Below are 19,369 nucleotides of genomic sequence, written 5' to 3'. Positions count from 1 at the left end.
ACTCCTTTAAATCTAGAGGGGAATTAAGGTTTTAGAATACGGTTAATTATATTTTGTCATTCGAACTGTAATCACTTCTAGATTTTAGCATTCAAACTTTTTCTGTACCAACTTACAATCTCAACTTTACGAAATTTTGTAATCTGTCATTTATAACTATTTTTCAACCAAGTTTTTTTATCAAAAAATATTACATGTAGTGGACATGTGTTATTTAAGGATTATGTAATGTGATAGTTTCACATATGCATAACATGTAATATTTATCCAACAGAAAAATCAACAAACGGTCATATATGGCAAAGTGCAAATTTCATAAAATTGAGATGATAAATTGACAAAAAAAAAATCGATAACAAAATATAAAAAATAACATAGCTCAAATAACAAAATATAATTTATGCTTTTGAATACACCTTCATAATTTATTTTGGGCTGAATCAAGTTGGAAGTAAAACTTTTCTAGAATTAGGGTTTATATTTGACAGGTGGGAGCACTTAGAGTCTAACAATTAATTAAAGAGCACCATCATATAACTTCAATTCTTAGCGTTGAGAAAAAAAATTGGCTAATTATATAAATTAATACACTAAAATATGATAGTGATTTGAGGCCATTACGGCGCCGTGAACGAATTGATATTTCCGGTCGAGACAATGAAATTACACTAAAATGCCAGAGAAACCTGTAGACGTGGACTTCACAAGTTTAGTTCTCTATGAATTTATTTTAATATTTTTATTTTCTAATTTTTGAAAAAGTTTTACATTGAGAAAAAAATATAATCAAAATTTGTTAAAATAAAGACGAATACTAATTAAGCATGGTCGTGTGTAACGACTATTAGTCATTGTTTTTGCAAACGATTTCGAAACATGCTACAACCACTAGAAAAAAAAATGATAATTGCCTACAATTTTAATAGCTATGGACTAAAAACTGTGGTACATAATTTCTATTGACTACGGCTAAATAAAGCCGATACAAAAACATAGATTTACCACTAAGAAAAAACTATTTGCCATGACTAAAATCATGGTAAAAATATTTGTCATGGTCTTTAGCCATGATAAATATTTTAGCCACCCTTGCAGATACCACGGCCATCAACTGTTGCTTAGCTGTGGTTAATAACTATTTGCTACTGCTATTTTATTTTTAACCATGGCAATTAGCCGTGATTAAATATTGTATCTTTTGTAGTGGACTAAAAATTGGGGCAAATATTTTGGCCACAAATAAAATAATATTGAATGTTGATTAACGGTGATCAAAACTTAAATTTTTGCATCGATTTTATCTAACCGTGCATGATATATAGCATTCATTACCTACGATTTTTAAGCCGTAGCGATTTATAGTATAGGGAATAATCAAGTCTTTTGTAGTGGACAAAATTGTCAAAATAAATTTATATCAGAATTAATATTCCAATTTTTGCTAATAGATGGCTCGTCTCGCCGTGACCTTCTCTTGAATCCTCAAAACTTCTGTCGCTCCATCCCCGCAGGGGCAGAGAACCCGTCGTTGTCTCGACTGTGCTATCGGAAGCTCTGGGGAAGTCGGAATAGATGCTGGCAATATTCTAACTAAGAAATGTTTTCTGCTAGTGATATTTTTTCTCTTTTTTTTTGGAAAGAAATATTTCAATGTAGTTTATATTAGGGTTTTCTATCAACATTATTATTATTATTATTATTAATAAAAAAATAAAATTGACAAGTTGCATGTTATTTTAGAAGAGTGAAAAGGACGGGTTCCCTTGATGATGAGGATACATTCAATTAATTTAGCAGCACGTGATTAATATATAATAATATAAGGTGTACATTAGTGGACTTCTCAAACGTATGATATATATATATATATATATTTATGGATATATAGTAAATCGACTTTAGAAATATTTAAAAATATTGGACATGATTGTTGTAGTGTGACTTTTTTTTTTTAAATTATCTCTAAATAATTTCAAATATCCATCTGTTGAAAATAAGGAGTGATACTGCCAGACGTAGCATATATAATTTTAATATTTTAATAATATATACTCTCTCTCACTATATTTTCGAATATTTATATTATTTATTAAGTGTGAGTATCTTAATTAGAATAATTAAAATTTGTTGTGTTTTTTTACTATATGTATCGAAAAAATATATTTATTATTTTGCATAAAATAATTTGTTGACATACGTTCAAAGGTAAAGTATTTTAGTAATTTTGATAAGTCACACTAGAAAAAAAATAGGAAAAAATGCAAGCAACCCCCTTGTGATATCACAAATGAGCAAATTATCCCCTTATGAAAAAATAAATAGGGATTTACCTCCCTATATTTTTTAAAACAACAATTTATCCCCCTATGATTTTTAAAATAAAGCAATTTACCTCCTTGTATAATGAGGTAAATTGCTTCATTTTAAAAAGTAAAGGGGGGTAAATTGCTATATTTTTTTCATAAGAGGGTAATGTGCTCATTTTCAATATCACAGGGGGGTAAATTGCTATTCACCCAAAAAAAATTTATTGCCTATGATTTTATTAGTTGTGGATTAGAGCTAGGGTAAATAACTACTATTAATCACAGCTAAATGAAAATTAATGCAAAAAATAACTTATTCACCATGAAAATTATTTTTGTTATAACTTTTAGTCATAATAAATGCATTAGCCGCACTCGCAAAAACCACGACCAACAACTATTGCGTGGCCGTGCACAATAACTTTTTACTATAATTATTAATTTTTAATCATGGATAATAAATATTATATTTTTTGTAGTGTTATTCATTTTGATTTAATTAAATTAAAATAAATAAAAATTAAATTATGTATGTATATTGAGTGTGCTCTGCTTATTAGTAAGTGAACTAAACCTTAAAACATCATTTGATGTACATCTAACTTTTGAATATTAATTAAAATTATAACTCTTTAAATTTAATATATGAAAAGGTAAATGCTTGAAATATTATCGAATTCCATTAGAAGAAATATTACTTTTCAGGCAGAATTCTTTTTTGGTACTGTTAAAAAAAGGTCATTTCGTTTTTAGCACCACAATTATTGTGGGTTCGAGTTTTAGTACCATTAAACCTAAAACAAAACTCTTTGGTATCATAAAGTTATGTGCAGCGCATATGACTGTTGTGCTCCATTAACTGCCGTTAATCTCACTATTTTGCAGGGAGGAAAAAGACACGTAATGCTGCAAAAAAAGAGAAAAATTTGACATAAGTTAGGGCTTCCAACATCCCAATTTTATTTTCCTTCATTTTCTTTCCCCACTTCATTTTTTTCTCATCTTTTGACCAACTTTGGCCACAAACTATAAGAACCTTTTTATTTTTTTTAACAAAAATAAAAATATTAGAAATTTTTTGTTTTAATATATATAATAAATAGTTATAAAATTATAATTATTTTTATTTCAAATAATTTTTAGAATCTATTTTACTATTCTAAATTAAATTATAAAAATATATTGATATTTGAACATAAACTATAAAAATTAAAACTTATTTTTAATAAAAGTATTAGATAATTTTTCTATTAAATAATAAATTAATTTTAAATTATAGTTATTTACATTAGAGATAAATATTAGAAATAAAACTAAAATTCATTTCTTACTTTTTCTGGTCAAAATTTTATTGAAATATTTTTAGAATAAATAAAATTTAATTTTAAAAATAATTAAAATATGCTAGAATTTATCTAAATAAATAATTCTTAATTCTACAATTTATGTCGAACTAAATAATTTTAATTTTAAAATTAATTTATTATTTAATAATAAATATATCTTATACTTTTACTCAAAAAATAAATTTTAGTTTTTATAGTTTGTGATCAAATATTAATATATTTTCAGACCAAATAATAATTTAATTTCAAAAATAGTAAAAAAAGATCTAAATTATTTGAAATACAAATAATTATAATTTTAGAGCTATTTTATTATATAGAAAATAAAATTTTTCTAATATTTTTATTTTTGTAAAAATAAGAAAAATCTTATAATTTGTGTCAAAGTTGGTCAAAATATAATTTTTTTAATGGTACCCAAAAAAAAAAACACACGTGTTTTTATTATTTTGGTATCATAAAAACATGACCTTTAAAGTCAAAGTCATGTGAGTGAATAAGAGGTAATGGCCGTTAACACCCACGTGCGAGGTTCATAGCCTCTGCTATTAACTTGAGTCCAAAAAGGCGTACTTTTGGATTTAATAGTACCAAAATCCAAATCAGCAACAATTGGTACCAAGAACCAAAATGACATTTTTGGAAATATTGGAATATTTTTGAATTCTAGGTTCTATTAAAACTATTCTCTCTTTGCTTCAATTGCAATATTTCATCAAATTTAATCTTTCCTTTAATATTAAACATAAAAAGGGTCAGTTTTAACATGTAAATGGTCAGATCAATTTTTGTCCTCCATCTCCTAATCTAGGTCCTAATCTGTAAAAAAAAAAAAATTCAAAAAATTAAAATAACCATATAAAATACCTTGCAGGTTTAATGGATATATAATTAAAATATACCTTGAAAGTTCTAATACTTAAATCCTAAAATATGCACACATTTTATGAAAAAAAGTTAATCTTTCAATGACATTATTGTTTTCTATATTTATAAAGCTATCATTGTATATATTATTTTAAAATAATTTTTTTTAAAATCAAGTTCTATATTAATGAGAAGAGGAATATCTAGCTTTTGTCCCTTCTCCTAAGTTGAGTTGAATGTTTTTTGACATTTGGAATTGGAGGTTTCATAGACAACAAGGGAATGGTGGTCTAATAATGATTTGTTTGATGTATCTAGTTGATAAATCTGTTTGCAGCCTGCAGACATTTACAAGATTTGTCAATTTTATTTTTAATTATTTATTTATATATTCTAATTATAATAAAAATATTATTTTCGAATTAATTGTATTTCTATTCGAAAGGTTGTAATTTCTTAATGGCCGCAGTTTCTACCCTGCTAATAGTTTAGCGCATTCTTTATTGTTACTATGGGGTCCTGAAGCACAAGGAGATTTTACCCGTTGGTGTCAATTAGGCGGTCTGTGGACTTTTGTTGCTCTGCATGGCCCTTTCGGACTAATAGGTTTCATGTTACGTCAATTTGAACTTGCTCGATTTGAACTTCACTTCATTAAAATTAATCGTTGATTAATGAATAAACTAATTTTTTTTAACTATAATTCTGAAAATACCAAACTCTAATAAAAAGGGTATAGTTATAAACGGAGAATTTTTAGGGGATGCAAATGTAATTTTAAAAAATTATTTGAGTCAACTTAAAATCCATCTGAATGCTATCAATTTTGAATTTAATGTAATTTACTTCATGTGATATTAGCAAATTATCTTTTATAAAAAGAATAGCAACTTAACCTCCTATATTTTTTTTTTATAATGAAGCAATTTACTACCTGTCTAAGGAGGTAAATTACTTCATTTTGAAAAATACAGGAAGAGAAATTACTGTATTTTTAAAAATGTTATAAAAACCCTTTTACAATAATATCTAAATTTTATAGGATCTAAAAATTTATTTTTTTGTGATATTGTAAATAAACAAATTACTTTCTATAAAAAAATTTGACCCACGTACGCATGACTTTCATGTGTATTCTCCGTTGTTAGTTTTAACGTCCCTCGGTGTGGGTTTTTTTTTCTTTTTTTTGCAATATTTGATCTCTTTTTACAACTTTTAACAGGACATAGGGCTATATTTAAAATTTCGTAAAGCATTTAGTTAAGTTTGAAATTATCCTAAAGTATGGGATTAGTTTTGCAATTTTACCTCAAAATTTAATTGTTATTGAAAACTCATCAAATTTACCCACTCCCTGAAAATTAATATATATATTTATATAATCATAAGTTTCATAATTAGTTTTTATATATAAGCTTGTCTATATGTACTAAAAGACTTGAAAAAATTAATACGACGAAGCTAAAATGCATTTTATTTAATAAATAAAAAAAATACCAAAAGCAATACAAATTTTGAAAAGAATTATAATCTGAAATTGCAAAAATCACAAGATGAAGAATAAGAGTCATTATGTAGTTGAGCTCAATTATAATTATGTTGGGCCCATTATTATTTCAATTCGTGTGGGCTTAAGCTTTGAACCATAATCATATTGGGCCCTATCAAATTTCAGGCTGTTTAGTCTCTCTCTTTCTCTTTATATATATATATATAAGAAATGGGCCAAACATAGTCGACAACATGGGCTTGGCACTGAGGGACAAAAGTATGACAAAATATTTTCAGTTTTTGTCATACTATAACAATTCCTACTTTGTTAAAATTTTCAACTTTGTATTTATATTTGATGTTATGCGTAATAATTACGGTAGAAAATATGGAATATTCTTCCTAAAAGAAAAATAAGCATTTTGAATAATCATATAGAACTGTGAAAGATTAAATTTTGATGAATCCAATAATACCTAAATCAATCCGTTTTCAATCTGATCTATATCTAACCCATATATTTAAACTCGTTTTGAACCCGTCCCATTATAAACCCAACCCACCGACCTATTTGCTAACTCTTGTTAGAACTAAAATTTGAGTTAGAATGAAACTTATTTCTTTTAACATGCCTTTGTTATGATTAGACAATCATTTTGGTAGTAATTATTTTTGTATGCCTTTGTTATCGAGTGTATTTCAACCACTGGCATAATATAAATATGCCACAAAGTTAATTGGTGGAAATAGCAATTGTTATTCCTACTCTCTTCTCTTTATTACAGAAATCTGTGATATTATGTTTGGATTAATGTATTTGGAGTTAAAAATTTCAAGTCAATAATAATAAATCCACAATACTTGCTTTGATATAATTCTATAATGTTTCAAACGTTTTGAAATCTTTAGTACTCATTTTGAGACATTTTTATTAACTTTGTAATGAATTTCAAATACATTTTAATACTGAATTTTTTAAACTCTTTTTTCAGAATCTCTCGTTCAAATTTAAATTCATCCATCCAAACAAAACCCTCAAGAACTGTCGTCGTAGACCATTTTCAAGTCAAAAATGCAAAAAAAAAAAAAGAAAACATTTCTAGTACTGAATTTATCTGAAAATGCTAGTTCTCTTATTCATCATTATGATGTTAAAAACACAACCTAAGCTAACTGCAAATAATCTTACAAGAAAAGTACATCTGCAACAAGGATAACAAAGACAATGTATCCTAGAAAAATACAACTGTTTCTAGATGCAAATCCATATGAACTACCCAAACACAACCTGCATAACCCAATAAAATATGGACCAAAAGGCTGAATAACTGAGATTGCCTATGTTTAGATGATATATAGTGTATATATATATATATATATATATAATATACTTACAAGAATAATCTAATTTATTCGAATCTACTTCATCATAATTGTGGCTGGAAGTAGACCTTCAGGTTGCTCTTCAGGAAGACTGCCATTGTATGTAACAAGTTTTACAAAGGAACCAGCGTTGAGGCTGAACTTTCCGATGGCTTCCATAAACCCCCGACCAAGAACGTGCTGAATCCAATCTTCCACCCTCTTGTATCCGAATAAGTATGCAGCCGCAAGAAGCTGAAGCATGACCTTTGGTTCTATTCCCAACGAGCATTCAGAGCCAACCACGTTTTGCAAACATTCGTTCATGTTCTTGAACAGTTTCTCAGCAAGTGTGTCGAAATCAAATGGCTTGAAAACTACGATTTTATGGATTTGTCCTTCAAACTCGTCTAGCCATGACCTGGAATTTTCGGAACTGGAATCAGAGTCAGACTCACCAGAGCAAGTGTTGCATATTTCACTTCCTTCGGCAGGAAGGTTCAAGTCCAGGTAGGAATTCGGTGCCTTGTGTGCTCTTTTTGGGGACTCCAAACTTCCATGCAGGTCCATGCTTCTGCTCCCTGCAACAAGCTTCCTTTTGTTCATTAAAAACAGGTCAGAAAGCCCTTTTCTTGTGGCGTCCGGAGGATGTAAGTTTTCACTAGTGGGACTATCATTAAGATCGAATCTGATGGACATCTTAATTGAACTTCCCTTTGCATTTAATACATCTTCCTCGGTGTGTTGAGACGACTCCTTGCCAGGGGAAATACTTGGGCTACTTTCAATCGACCGTGTAGCTCCCAGAAAGATACAATTGCTAATATTTACTTCTCTTCCACGTAAGTCTGTTAATCGACCGGTCTTCACAGCCTGAGACAAGCTATTCTGAACGACAAGATCAGCCTTATCGATATTCTCAAGGAAGACAACGGATGGCTTTTTACACAGCTTTTCTACTAAGTAGTCAACAACAGTACCTCTCATTGTTAAGTCATATTTATTTGTCACTTGGGAATTGAATAGAGCATCTGTGTGCATCATCTCATCCTGGAAACTTAGGTCCACGTAGATAAGACCTTCTCTGCTTCCATACAATAGTTCAGCCAGCGCCAAAGCGAGCTTTTTCTTGCCCAATCTATCAGGTCCTCGAATATTAATCCATATATTTCTACGGCTAATACCATGGAGACCAGTACCTTTTGTTTGGGATTCAGTTATTGTTTGGACAACAGCACTGATAGCTTCTTCTTGCTGACCAACTCTTTTTACAAGTGCTCTGTAAAGTGATTTGGGATCTTTCACATCAGAGTGCATAAGACTATCGTGGTAGAAACATGAAGATGATTGAGATGGGCAGTTTGAGATGGACGGGGTGAGCTTCTCCAAGTTTTCCGGAGATAAGTCCTGAACAAGATCCAAACGAGATTGATCCTCCGGTTCTCGGCTTGCAGACGCAGAAATAATCCCCAAGCCTAAATCAGTAGTCACTGAAGTAACCGAAGTTGGAGAAGTGTGACTATTATTTATGCTGGCACTCAAAGAATCGAAATGATGAGATTTGACACCACCTGGCTCTCCTTTTGAGTCGGAAGGAATTTCACCAGACTTCGGCAAAATACTCAGATTGGCCTTCGACAGCATATCTGATGAATTAACACCTTTCAATGAAGAACTCTGTCGTAAATCAGTGGACAAACTTGATGACATGGTCTTGTTTCCCCGTTCATTTGATGGCTCATTTGAATGGTTGCTAAGGTTATAGCTCACATTTTCTTTCCTGTCTTCAGCTGCTTGGAACCCCATGACACGTGGAAATTGATAACCGAACTGGTTAGTATATCCTTTGGAAAAAGTTTGATTGAAGTGATTCTGCTGGCAGATACTGTCCCATTTCTTCTGGATAGCCATAGTTTTTGCATTCAGTAACAATCTATCATCTTTACACTGCACTGAAAAAATTAAAAATCAAGTTGCTATGATTTGTTACAGAACAAGTAAACAAAACTGCTGTTATTCAGGCCTTCTGGGTGCAGTAGAATGAGGCTTTTGAAGAAATGAATCACCATGTCAAAAAAATTGTTATACATTCCTAACAAATTCACTGTACTCTTTCTGCTTCAAAAATTCTTGAATGACCAGAGATGAGGAGACAATAATAGGGTGAGACAGATGTCTGTCTTATTTCACAAAGCAACCAATTGAGTAAGATAAATATTTCGCTATTTTAGGAGCACGAGAAAGATTTTCATATAAACACACCTTTACGGATACTCTTCTGCAACGGAAGCAGAAGCTCCTCCTTTTGAAAGTGCAGCTACTTCTTGCTCGTACTTCTCATTGCATAGGTGACAGCGGACCACATATTGACATGCGTTGGATGAGGGACTTTTCGTCTCGGGTGGCATTGAGAAAAACCCTCCCAGTGGAACAAAGGACTCCATCAAGCTGTAAGTTGTCGTGAAAATCAACCATGAGATACATACATGAATAAAGATAAAAATATCAATATTCAACCCAATATAGAAATCATCAGAAGATAGTTAACATAATGTATCAGTAGTTCCTATATTCCTATTTGGGTTTCACGAACCTTCTAGATAATTCAGAATATGTAACATATGATGACACTGAGCATAACAAAAACAGAAGAATGGTATGAATAAATATCCTTGATGTCGAAACTGAACAAAAGTTTCACATATAGCTGCTAAATTTAGTTCATCGGCTAGTTTTTCCGACTTAGTTCAGCAGAGAACTTACCTGAAGCAAATTAAAACACTAACGTAATCCAGATGATGGAACAGGTAATGCATTTTGAACAGTGAACCAATATAGACTGAGTAAATAAAGATCCAGTGATAAAAACATCAAAATCATGATTTAGTCCATGGACAAGGTAAATTGATTATGTATTCACCTTCTTATTCTTCATAAAAGTTTCAAGTATGTACCTCTGTTCACTATTGTTTCTAGTACCAGCTCATAAGCATCTAAATGTGAAAAAACCAAGTACATGGCACAAATACAACTCCTAAGAAAAATATAGTTCTTGGTGTGTCATTTTTAAAACAATATTTTAATATTTTTTCTTTTTTTCCAAAAAAAATTCTGTTGATTGATTTCTCATGTACAGAGTATTTTTGCAGCCCCAAAATTGCAAGTCCTTTAACAATTATATATTTTGTTTGATAATTTCCTATTAATATAGTCAAGAATTCTGAGAAAAACTTGAGTATTGAGCAAGTTCTCATGAACTACCACCAAAAACTTCTTTAGACTGTAGTGGAAATGTGGGTACAAGAAATCATTCAAAAACAATAACTCTGATATGATGAAGATACAAATCAATTTCATAGCAATGAGTGAAATTTGGAAAGATTTTCTTAAACCAAACTTGTAGTTGACAGCATCTTTCTTTTCAGTTCCGTAAGGTGTTTGTTTCGATTGACAGCTCCGGCAGGTGGGATAGGATGAGAAATTATTGACAGTATTCTGTCACACAATTTGGTACGTTTTTGGTTGGTGAAGAGTACTGAATGCCCTCTATGCCTCATTTTCTTCTGGAGGTGAAATTTTGGTCCAGAAAAAAGATCAACCCACTTCTCTCTGTACTAATCTATTCTCTGTGAGTATGATTAAAGGGAGGAAAAATACTACATTACTCAACGGGAGTATATCTTAATTTGCTGTCATTATCTGGAAATCTTGCAAACTGGAACACTGTTTGGCATATATCACTATGTTATGCCACTTAACTCCGTCAGAACTTAACAAGGCATGCTGCAAGTTGATGCCATAATTGTTATAACAACAACCAAAATGACTTGAGATTGGCAAGTCCAGTGCCCACTTGGGAAATGCAAGTATGGTCGACCGGATAGGGAGTAGTTTTTTATGGATGAAAAAGCTGACAAGTCTGATTCTCCCTAAAATATTATCCGAAGAACCTTAACAAGTTGTGCCAATAATAACACATGTTTTTAGGACATTAGATATATGAATCAATACCTAAAATCTAACTAAGACATATGCAGATCAATAACTCAGGGGATTCCTAGATTCTTCACGCTTGCTTATCTATGAAGCCAAGACAATAGTCAGCAAACGCGTAATGTTTCCTAGCTCTATCTGCAACCAACTATAGTCAGGCAATAGTGACATGGCTATATTGATGGATAACAAGTTAATAATCACTTAAAATTCAAATCTTCAGTTTAACAGAACTCCACCAGATGAACAGCTAGACCAATAGGCGAAGCAAATCTACGGCAATGACCCTCATCCCATATTAATCAATCATGCTCTAGCAATTCTAATTAACATTTAACCTCTCCTATGATGTTGCAATCACCATTCCTAAACCTAAAAAATGCATCCAAATTCTGTTTAACTTTAAACTGCACAGAATGAATCAGCTATCAGGTTGATTCACAATTCTGCACTAAGTATATGTACTGAAAAAGGATAAACATTCAAATCATAACTACATGGACAGGAAGCATGATAGAATTAAAAGCTACAACAGGACGTATAAATTGAACATACCGGGATCTGGGGTGTGATCCTCCCACAGAAAACTTAAAGGAAGTTATAGGCAAAACTTCTAGGTCCCAGTCTTCCTCAACGGTGGGCAACTTGTTCAAAATCTTGAAATAAACTTCATACGTAGCTGCCGCTCCAATCAACCACAGTTTTCTACCATGAACCTCAAGCAACCTAGCCAAACTACTCACCAGATATCTCAACCTATCAATAGTAACATCATCCCCAGCCAAAGCCTTCAAGTCACCAAAATTCACCACCACCCCGGCTCCCGTAACACTCTCCACCTTTTTCTCTACCTCCACAAACCTCAATTTCAATTGCCCTTCATCACAATCCCCATTCAAGTACCTCAAAATCTCATCTTTAACACAAACCACACTCAGCCCACTTAGCCCCTCAGGCAGAACACCTTCAATATTCCGTTGCACTGTTTCCAAGAAACTTCTCAAGGCATCAGCAGCAGAAACCCCCAAAAGCAGTGGGCTCCTCTTTTTGGCCCTCAACATAATCTCACCAATCCTCCTTGAATTCTCATCCCCAGAAAAACAACCCATAAAAGGAAAGCTAAAACCCTTACCCCCCACCTCCCTGAAACTCTCACAACTAGTCAAATTACCCAAAAACAAAGGTGGGATTGGCCGCTTGTACCTTGAAGAATAACCAAACAGATGGTGTGGATGATAACTATTCCCCGGTCTCAGTGTAGCAATCTTTATATCACAGCTCCTGAAACCCGCCTCCCCAAAAACTCTACTCACCAAAGGGTCATCAAGAATTGAGAGAATCAAATTCTGCAGCTCCACTTTCACAACAGGAACAGAAGAAGAATACTGCTGCTGCTGTTGCTGGTAAAAGGTGAAGTTCTCGGGCTGCCTTCTCTGGTTAGCCTGCGATCTTTTTATGGCCGCCATCAGAGAATTCGAAACCGGAGGCTCCTCAGTTTTACTCGCCTGCGAAGAGGGCAACCGGTCTAACGAAACGCTCAGAGACAGCTCGAGAGCTTTGAACTGAACCCGCGCAGAGTAAGCATTGTTTCGCGTCCGCGTGCATGCTTCACGTAAAGAAGAACTGGGAAGCGACAGCAGCGATGACACCATGTGTAGTGACGTCGTCTGCGCGTGGCCACGGCGTCGTGCCACCGCCACAGCCTCGTCGAGGACTGCTGCTGCCTCCTGCGTTAGGCATTGCCTGGCAGCGGTGACAGGCGTCGGCATGAACGGCAAATTGCGGGCTCAGCAAGAAAGATCTTGATAGGATGGTTAAATTTGAGGAAAAACAAAAGGGTGAATTAATTAATGGTTGTTATCAAGAAGACATTGATAGCTTACAGCGACCATATTCTTTCAATCTCCATAACAATAAATATATAAAATCAGTATATTTTGTTGTTTGTAGGCATCAGAAGTTGAGACGAGGCTTTTCAGCGATTTGGGCTTTTCAATTTTTGGGGGGGGGGGGGGGGGGGGGGGTGGGGGTGGTTGATGCTCCTGCTGCTTGCTGGTAATCAAAGTGTATACTGTTGGTGGTGGGGGGACTGTGGACGTGTGAAGTTATGTGTGGGGTCTAAGGCATTTTGGGTGAACAAGAAGATAGGTCGATGGTGAGTATAGATTCTGTATGTAAATTTCATCTTTCTCTTATTGCTTGCTTCATGAAAAACTCTAACCAAATTCCCATGTCGTACAACTTGAATCAATTATATAAAAATAATAATATATTTATTATATAATTAATATACAAATTAAAAAAATAAACAATTATATAACAAATATATTACTAATTTAGTTTGAAAAAATCTAATTTAAATAAGAATTTCTCTTGCTTCATTCACTCTTTCTCTTCCTACTTTTGCTTCTTTATGGATCTTTTTTCATACTTTCGTATTATTATGTTGACGTGTGATCACACGTGTTTCTTTTAAAATTAAAAAATATATTTAAATTAAATTATAATATAAAATATTATTGCATTTGATATACACAAGGACGTAACAAAAGTGCGCCATATAAAAATGTAATAGAAGATGCTTGAGGCCTCGGATTCAAGATCTTTTATCCTAATTTTGGTGTTATGTCGCCGTGTCACATCCATATTTCATAGAGCAATAGTATCATACCAATTGCGCATAGTTTAATTTAAGATTTAAATGTAATTTTCATCCTATATTTTATATATTTTGATGTTTTAATCATTTATTTTTATAGTATAAAGCAAATAGGTCCTATAATTTTTTATTTTTTTAAATATTTAGTTCTTCAGTCATTGAAGGTTGCAAATATTGTCGGATTTTTTTTTAAATTTGGGGCTTTTGTTCTCATTGATCAAATTTTGCAAACAAAAAAGCAAATTTTTGGTTATGTATTTTTTGCATTTTGGCGTTTTCATCTTTTATGTTTATAGGGTAGCAAAATAGATCATGTACGTTTTAATATTTTGGAATTTGATCCATTAAATTGATCAATGGGAACAAAGTCTCAAATTATTAAAAAAGAAAAAGAACACGTGAGATGTACATGTTTTTTTTTTTATTTTTCAGCAACATTAGCAAACTCCGATGATTAAAGAACTAAAATCGCGAAAAATTAAAAAGTTATAAAACCTATTACTGCCCTAAAAGATAAATGACTAAAACGCTAAAATACAAAAGATGCAGAATAAAAATTGCATTTAATCTTTTATAATTTAATTATAAATTTTAATTCTTAAAAAAACACATTGATCGAATACTAATACGTGATATGAAGGTGTGATTCCCAACAGGTATACATCCTTATTTTTAAATTATAATTTTATTTATTTAAAAAGAATTAAATTAAAAAAAAATATATGTGTCAATCACAAATTAACAAAAAATATAAGTGTCAATCACACATTTATATAATATGAAAATATCATAATCTTGTGGTATTGTAATTTACAACGCTAGCATCTTTTGCTCCGACTATAAGTTGGGGCGCGGAGTTGATGTGCTCTAAATATGGAAATTAAGTCTGGTAGAATTTTGGGTTGCGTTTAACATATTTAGTGCAAATTGAATTTTTTATTTTTAAATTATATTATATCTTTTTAAGGATAATTATATTTATATTTTTTTATTTATAGTCTTTTTGACAAACCACTCTTTAGGGATAGTTATATTTATATTTTTTTATTTATAGTCTTTTTGACAAACCACTCTTGTCTTTTTAAAAATTACAGAAATCACCTCTGGCAGTTTTTAAAATTCGAAAATGATCCTGTTGATCCGATCATACTTTAATTTACTTTTTCAATGACAAAAATGCCCTGAGGGCGAATCTATAGTTACCAAAATGTAAAGGGGGTGTCAAAGTAATGTATACGGGACGAATGATATGACATGATATTAATATTTTATTACATTTTTCTTTTTTGATTCTTTGTATAAAATTAGACCTCTTAATAATTGAAATGTTAAATTATTCAATTAATATATTAATAAATATTAGTTACTAGGTTAATTTAAACTAAAAAACTATTTTTATAAATTATTTTAAATTCTTAAAATTAAAAGATTTCTTTTTTATTTATATTTATAACTAAATTTTATAAAAATTAATAAATTATACATATATGTATATATATTTATACAATATAAATATATTAATATGCATATACTTTGACATATTTATGTGTATATATTTGAGAGTGAGGATGACCATAGGGTTGGGGAAAAAGAAATATTTTTTTTAAAAAAATAATTTAATAATTTAAAATACTTTTTTACTAAATAAATAATTTTTTACTAATTCTAATGTGATATATATAAACTACATAAATTATTTTAAATTATTATTTATTAATTTTAATAAAATTATAAATAAAAATAGACGATAATTAATCTTTTAACTTTAATATTTTTAAATAATTTATAAAAGTGTGATAACTTTTTAATTTAAACTTATAAACTAATTATTAATTTTATTAATATATTAATTGAATAATTTAATATTTCAATTTTTAAAAAAGGTTAACAAAATAATTTAAACTTAAATTAATAATATTACTATAAATGATAAAAAATTATATGGGATCATATTACTAATCCCTATATACATTATTTTGATACTCCCTCTACCTTTTGGTAATCACAAGAACACCCCTAAGGGCATTTCTATTTTTGAAAAATCAAATTTAAATTTGAAATTATTAATTTTATTAATATATTAATTGAATAATTTAATATTTCAATTTTTAAAAAAGGTTAACAAAATAATTTAAACTTAAATTAATAATATTACTATAAATGATAAAAAATTATATGGGATCATATTACTAATCCCTATATACATTATTTTGATACTCCCTCTACCTTTTGGTAATCACAAGAACACCCCTAAGGGCATTTCTATTTTTGAAAAATCAAATTAAAATTTGATAAGGTCAAGAGAGGCATTTTTGGATTTTAAAAGCTGTTAATTAGGGATGATTTTTGTTATTTTATAAAAGGCAATGGTGGTTTGTGTAAAAATACAATAGGTGAAGAAGTATAAATGTAATTATTCTTATTTTTTTATTTCATTTATTAATATATATATATATATATAAACATCATACATACAAAAATTACATTATTTATTATATCGTTTTTTATTTTTTAAAATTTTATAAACATTGTGTGTATGTGTGTTACATGGAATTGAAAATGTACTAGTCCAATCAACTTAAACTGAGACGGATTTTGAAACTATAAATAAGGTTCCATAATTAGAAAAATTATGGGTTCGAATCCCACAAATTTGGTTACATCGATAGTAGATTCTTACTGTTTTTTTCTATTGAACGTATTCATTTATTTGAATTTTTTTATATAGTGAATGGATTTATGAAGACTAAGAGTAATTTTGTCTATAACGAGAGTAATTAACAGTAAGATATTTCAAAATAAAAAGTTATCGAATGAATTTTGGGATTAAAACATTTTTATTATGGACTTTTCATATCTGAAAAGAATTATTTTAAGGGGCTAATAATTTTCCATACATATTATATATTCACATAATAGGGTAGTTATTGATTACAATAATAAGCAATAAGTCGATTTGATCATTACATCATTATATTAAAAATAAGTAGATAAATTACAATAAATTCATATAAAGTAGGATAAATACCCACACATTTGATGGGACTTGAGCCTATGATCTCAAAATTGGAACATCCGTACATTGATTTAAGAATAACTATTTTTTTTTTTATACCGCTAGAAGATATATAATTTTTCGCAACAGTTAATTACTATGATTAAAAGAAAAGAAAAAAATCGCGGCAGATCAAATTAACCACGGCTCCACAACGATCATTAGTAATTATTTTAGCGAGGCCAAAGCTATAGCTAAAACTATGACAAATATTAATTAATTGTCATAAAAATTTTAATTTTTATATTGATTTTATTTGATCGTTGTTAATAAGTTAATTTTCTATGAGTTGTAAACTGTAGCCATTTACAGTGTAAAGACAAATCAATACTTTTCTATAGAACAATATTTCTCCCATGTCTAAAATGTTACAACCACTACCCGAGAGAGAGAGAGAGAGAGGGGAGGGAGAGGGAGAGAGAGAGTGATGATAATTTTAATATTATAAGTAATTATATATATTTAGTGAGAATTTTTATTTTATCATAATAATAAGTTTTATGATTTTAATAGTTATTATATTTTTGTCTAAATTATTATTAGCAAAAATTAGCGACAGAAATAGTATATAAAATTATTGCTAAATACAATTAGTGACACATATATAATGACGATCTATTGAAAAAAAAAAAAATGATGCATTGATCGCTATATTGGGTTGTCGGTACTAGACATGTGTCACTAATTACATTCAGTGACAACTTTATACTTGTCACTAATAATTATATTACGACAAAATAAAAATTATCACTTAATATATACTTTTAGTGACAGTTCTAAAATTGTCATTTTAATATTTTTTATCACTACTATTATATTTTCTTGCCGTGAATGTTGACATTATATATTCGCAAACCCGCCCCAGACCAACCTTCTTGACGTGTCTTCAATTCGTAAAGGTAGGAGTGCGACAGATGAAGAAAGGCAACGACCACCACCACCACCATCACCACCACACACTACAACATATCATTTTATCTTGGCTTGGAGAGATGAGTCTCCGTCGCGGTGGACCACCTCCTCCCCGGCCCCCGCCCCCGCCCCTCCTCTTCAGCCCATATTATTGTTATTATTCATTACAAGAGAGAGAAAGAGGGGGGCTCCAAAAAGTTGTTTGATTTGATATGTTCCTTTGTTTTCATGTATTTGTTCACTTTTGCAACCTTTTCATCTACTTTTTCTCTTACTGCACCCCAACAGTTCCTATTTCCTCCGATTCTATTGGAGCCCATCACCACACATGCATCACTCTCTCTTATTATTTACTTTTTAAAATATAATCGAATTTATTTTCCTATGATTCAAGAATTTATGTTCGTCCCCGTAACATATGAATGAAAGTTGAAGCTTTTTCTTGTCACAATGTCTTGATTAGGGTTTTAAAGATATGTACTAACCACCATAGTTCGAGCATGTACGATTCAAAACCGTCATAATTATTGCATATTCTTTGAGCGCATAAAATTATAAAATTTGGCCAAAAGTACTCTCTTCTTGAAAAGTATACATTTAGTAGTTTTTTAGTTACGACTTTATATATTTGGATATTTTGAAAATATGCAAATGGCTCAAACGGTCGGGACATACGATTTGGTTAGCTCGTAAGCCTGATATTTTGAAGCTGCGAGTTGAATTCAGTACCTCTCGACACCTTATTTTGATGGAGTCAGAGTCAAAATCGACAGCCCTAAATACGAATTTACGTAGGTAAAAAGTTAATTAAAGAGGGTTTTGATGGTGGGTTAAAATCTCCCCCTCAATCATTTTCAAAGAACATTTGATATGGCCTCTCCACTTGCAAAGGGGCAAAGAAGTGGTCCCTCAACAGAAGAATCTGGAAGTGGAAGATCTCTTTGGTGTGGATTCTTTTCTTAATTGGCTTTTGAATGAATAATTTTGCTCAAAGGGGAATAATTTTTCCCCCTTTTTCCAGCAATTCAGTCACTTCACAACTTGGTGTTTGCTGCTTCACAAAACCTCCCAAACACACCATTGTCACCCACTCTCTCTCCCTATATATATACAGATACTATTTCACCCAAACATGAGCACCCAATAATACTAGTCTGACATATTTATACAGATCCACAAAAATTGTAATTTTAATTCTCTAAGTGTGGAAATTATCAATCTTAATTCTATACGAATTTGTTTCGATAAAATTTTATGATTTTTAAAAGTACTCCGCATTGAGGATAAAAGTGGCTGGAATTTCCCACATTGGGTGCACTTTTCCAGCATTTTTAGCAAATTTCGGTCATTTTTATCTTCGATGTGCGAAACTTTTGAA

The 19,369-nt window shown here is 30.8% G+C and overlaps 2 protein-coding genes across 2 annotated transcripts; both read right to left on the bottom strand.

Annotated features, from left to right (window-relative positions):
* Positions 7,430–9,283, bottom strand: LOC110011901 (protein DWARF 53-LIKE-like). The gene has a single exon (XM_020693504.1). It carries the CDS (start codon positions 9,281–9,283, stop codon positions 7,430–7,432), a length of 1,854 nt encoding a protein of 617 aa, XP_020549163.1.
* On the bottom strand, positions 9,637–13,360 carry LOC105160981 (protein SMAX1-LIKE 7). The gene is made up of 2 exons (XM_020693305.1): positions 11,921–13,360; positions 9,637–9,820 (listed from the first exon to the last, which is right to left on the bottom strand). Exons 1-2 carry the CDS (start codon positions 13,132–13,134, stop codon positions 9,637–9,639), a joined length of 1,398 nt encoding a protein of 465 aa, XP_020548964.1. The 5' UTR covers positions 13,135–13,360.

Source organism: Sesamum indicum, linkage group LG4 (genome assembly GCF_000512975.1).
Source record: "Sesamum indicum cultivar Zhongzhi No. 13 linkage group LG4, S_indicum_v1.0, whole genome shotgun sequence".
In the NCBI taxonomy this organism is placed as follows: Eukaryota; Viridiplantae; Streptophyta; class Magnoliopsida; order Lamiales; family Pedaliaceae; genus Sesamum; species Sesamum indicum.
Note: the sequence above shows the minus strand (reverse complement) of the source record. Positions and strands in the feature narration are given on the sequence as shown.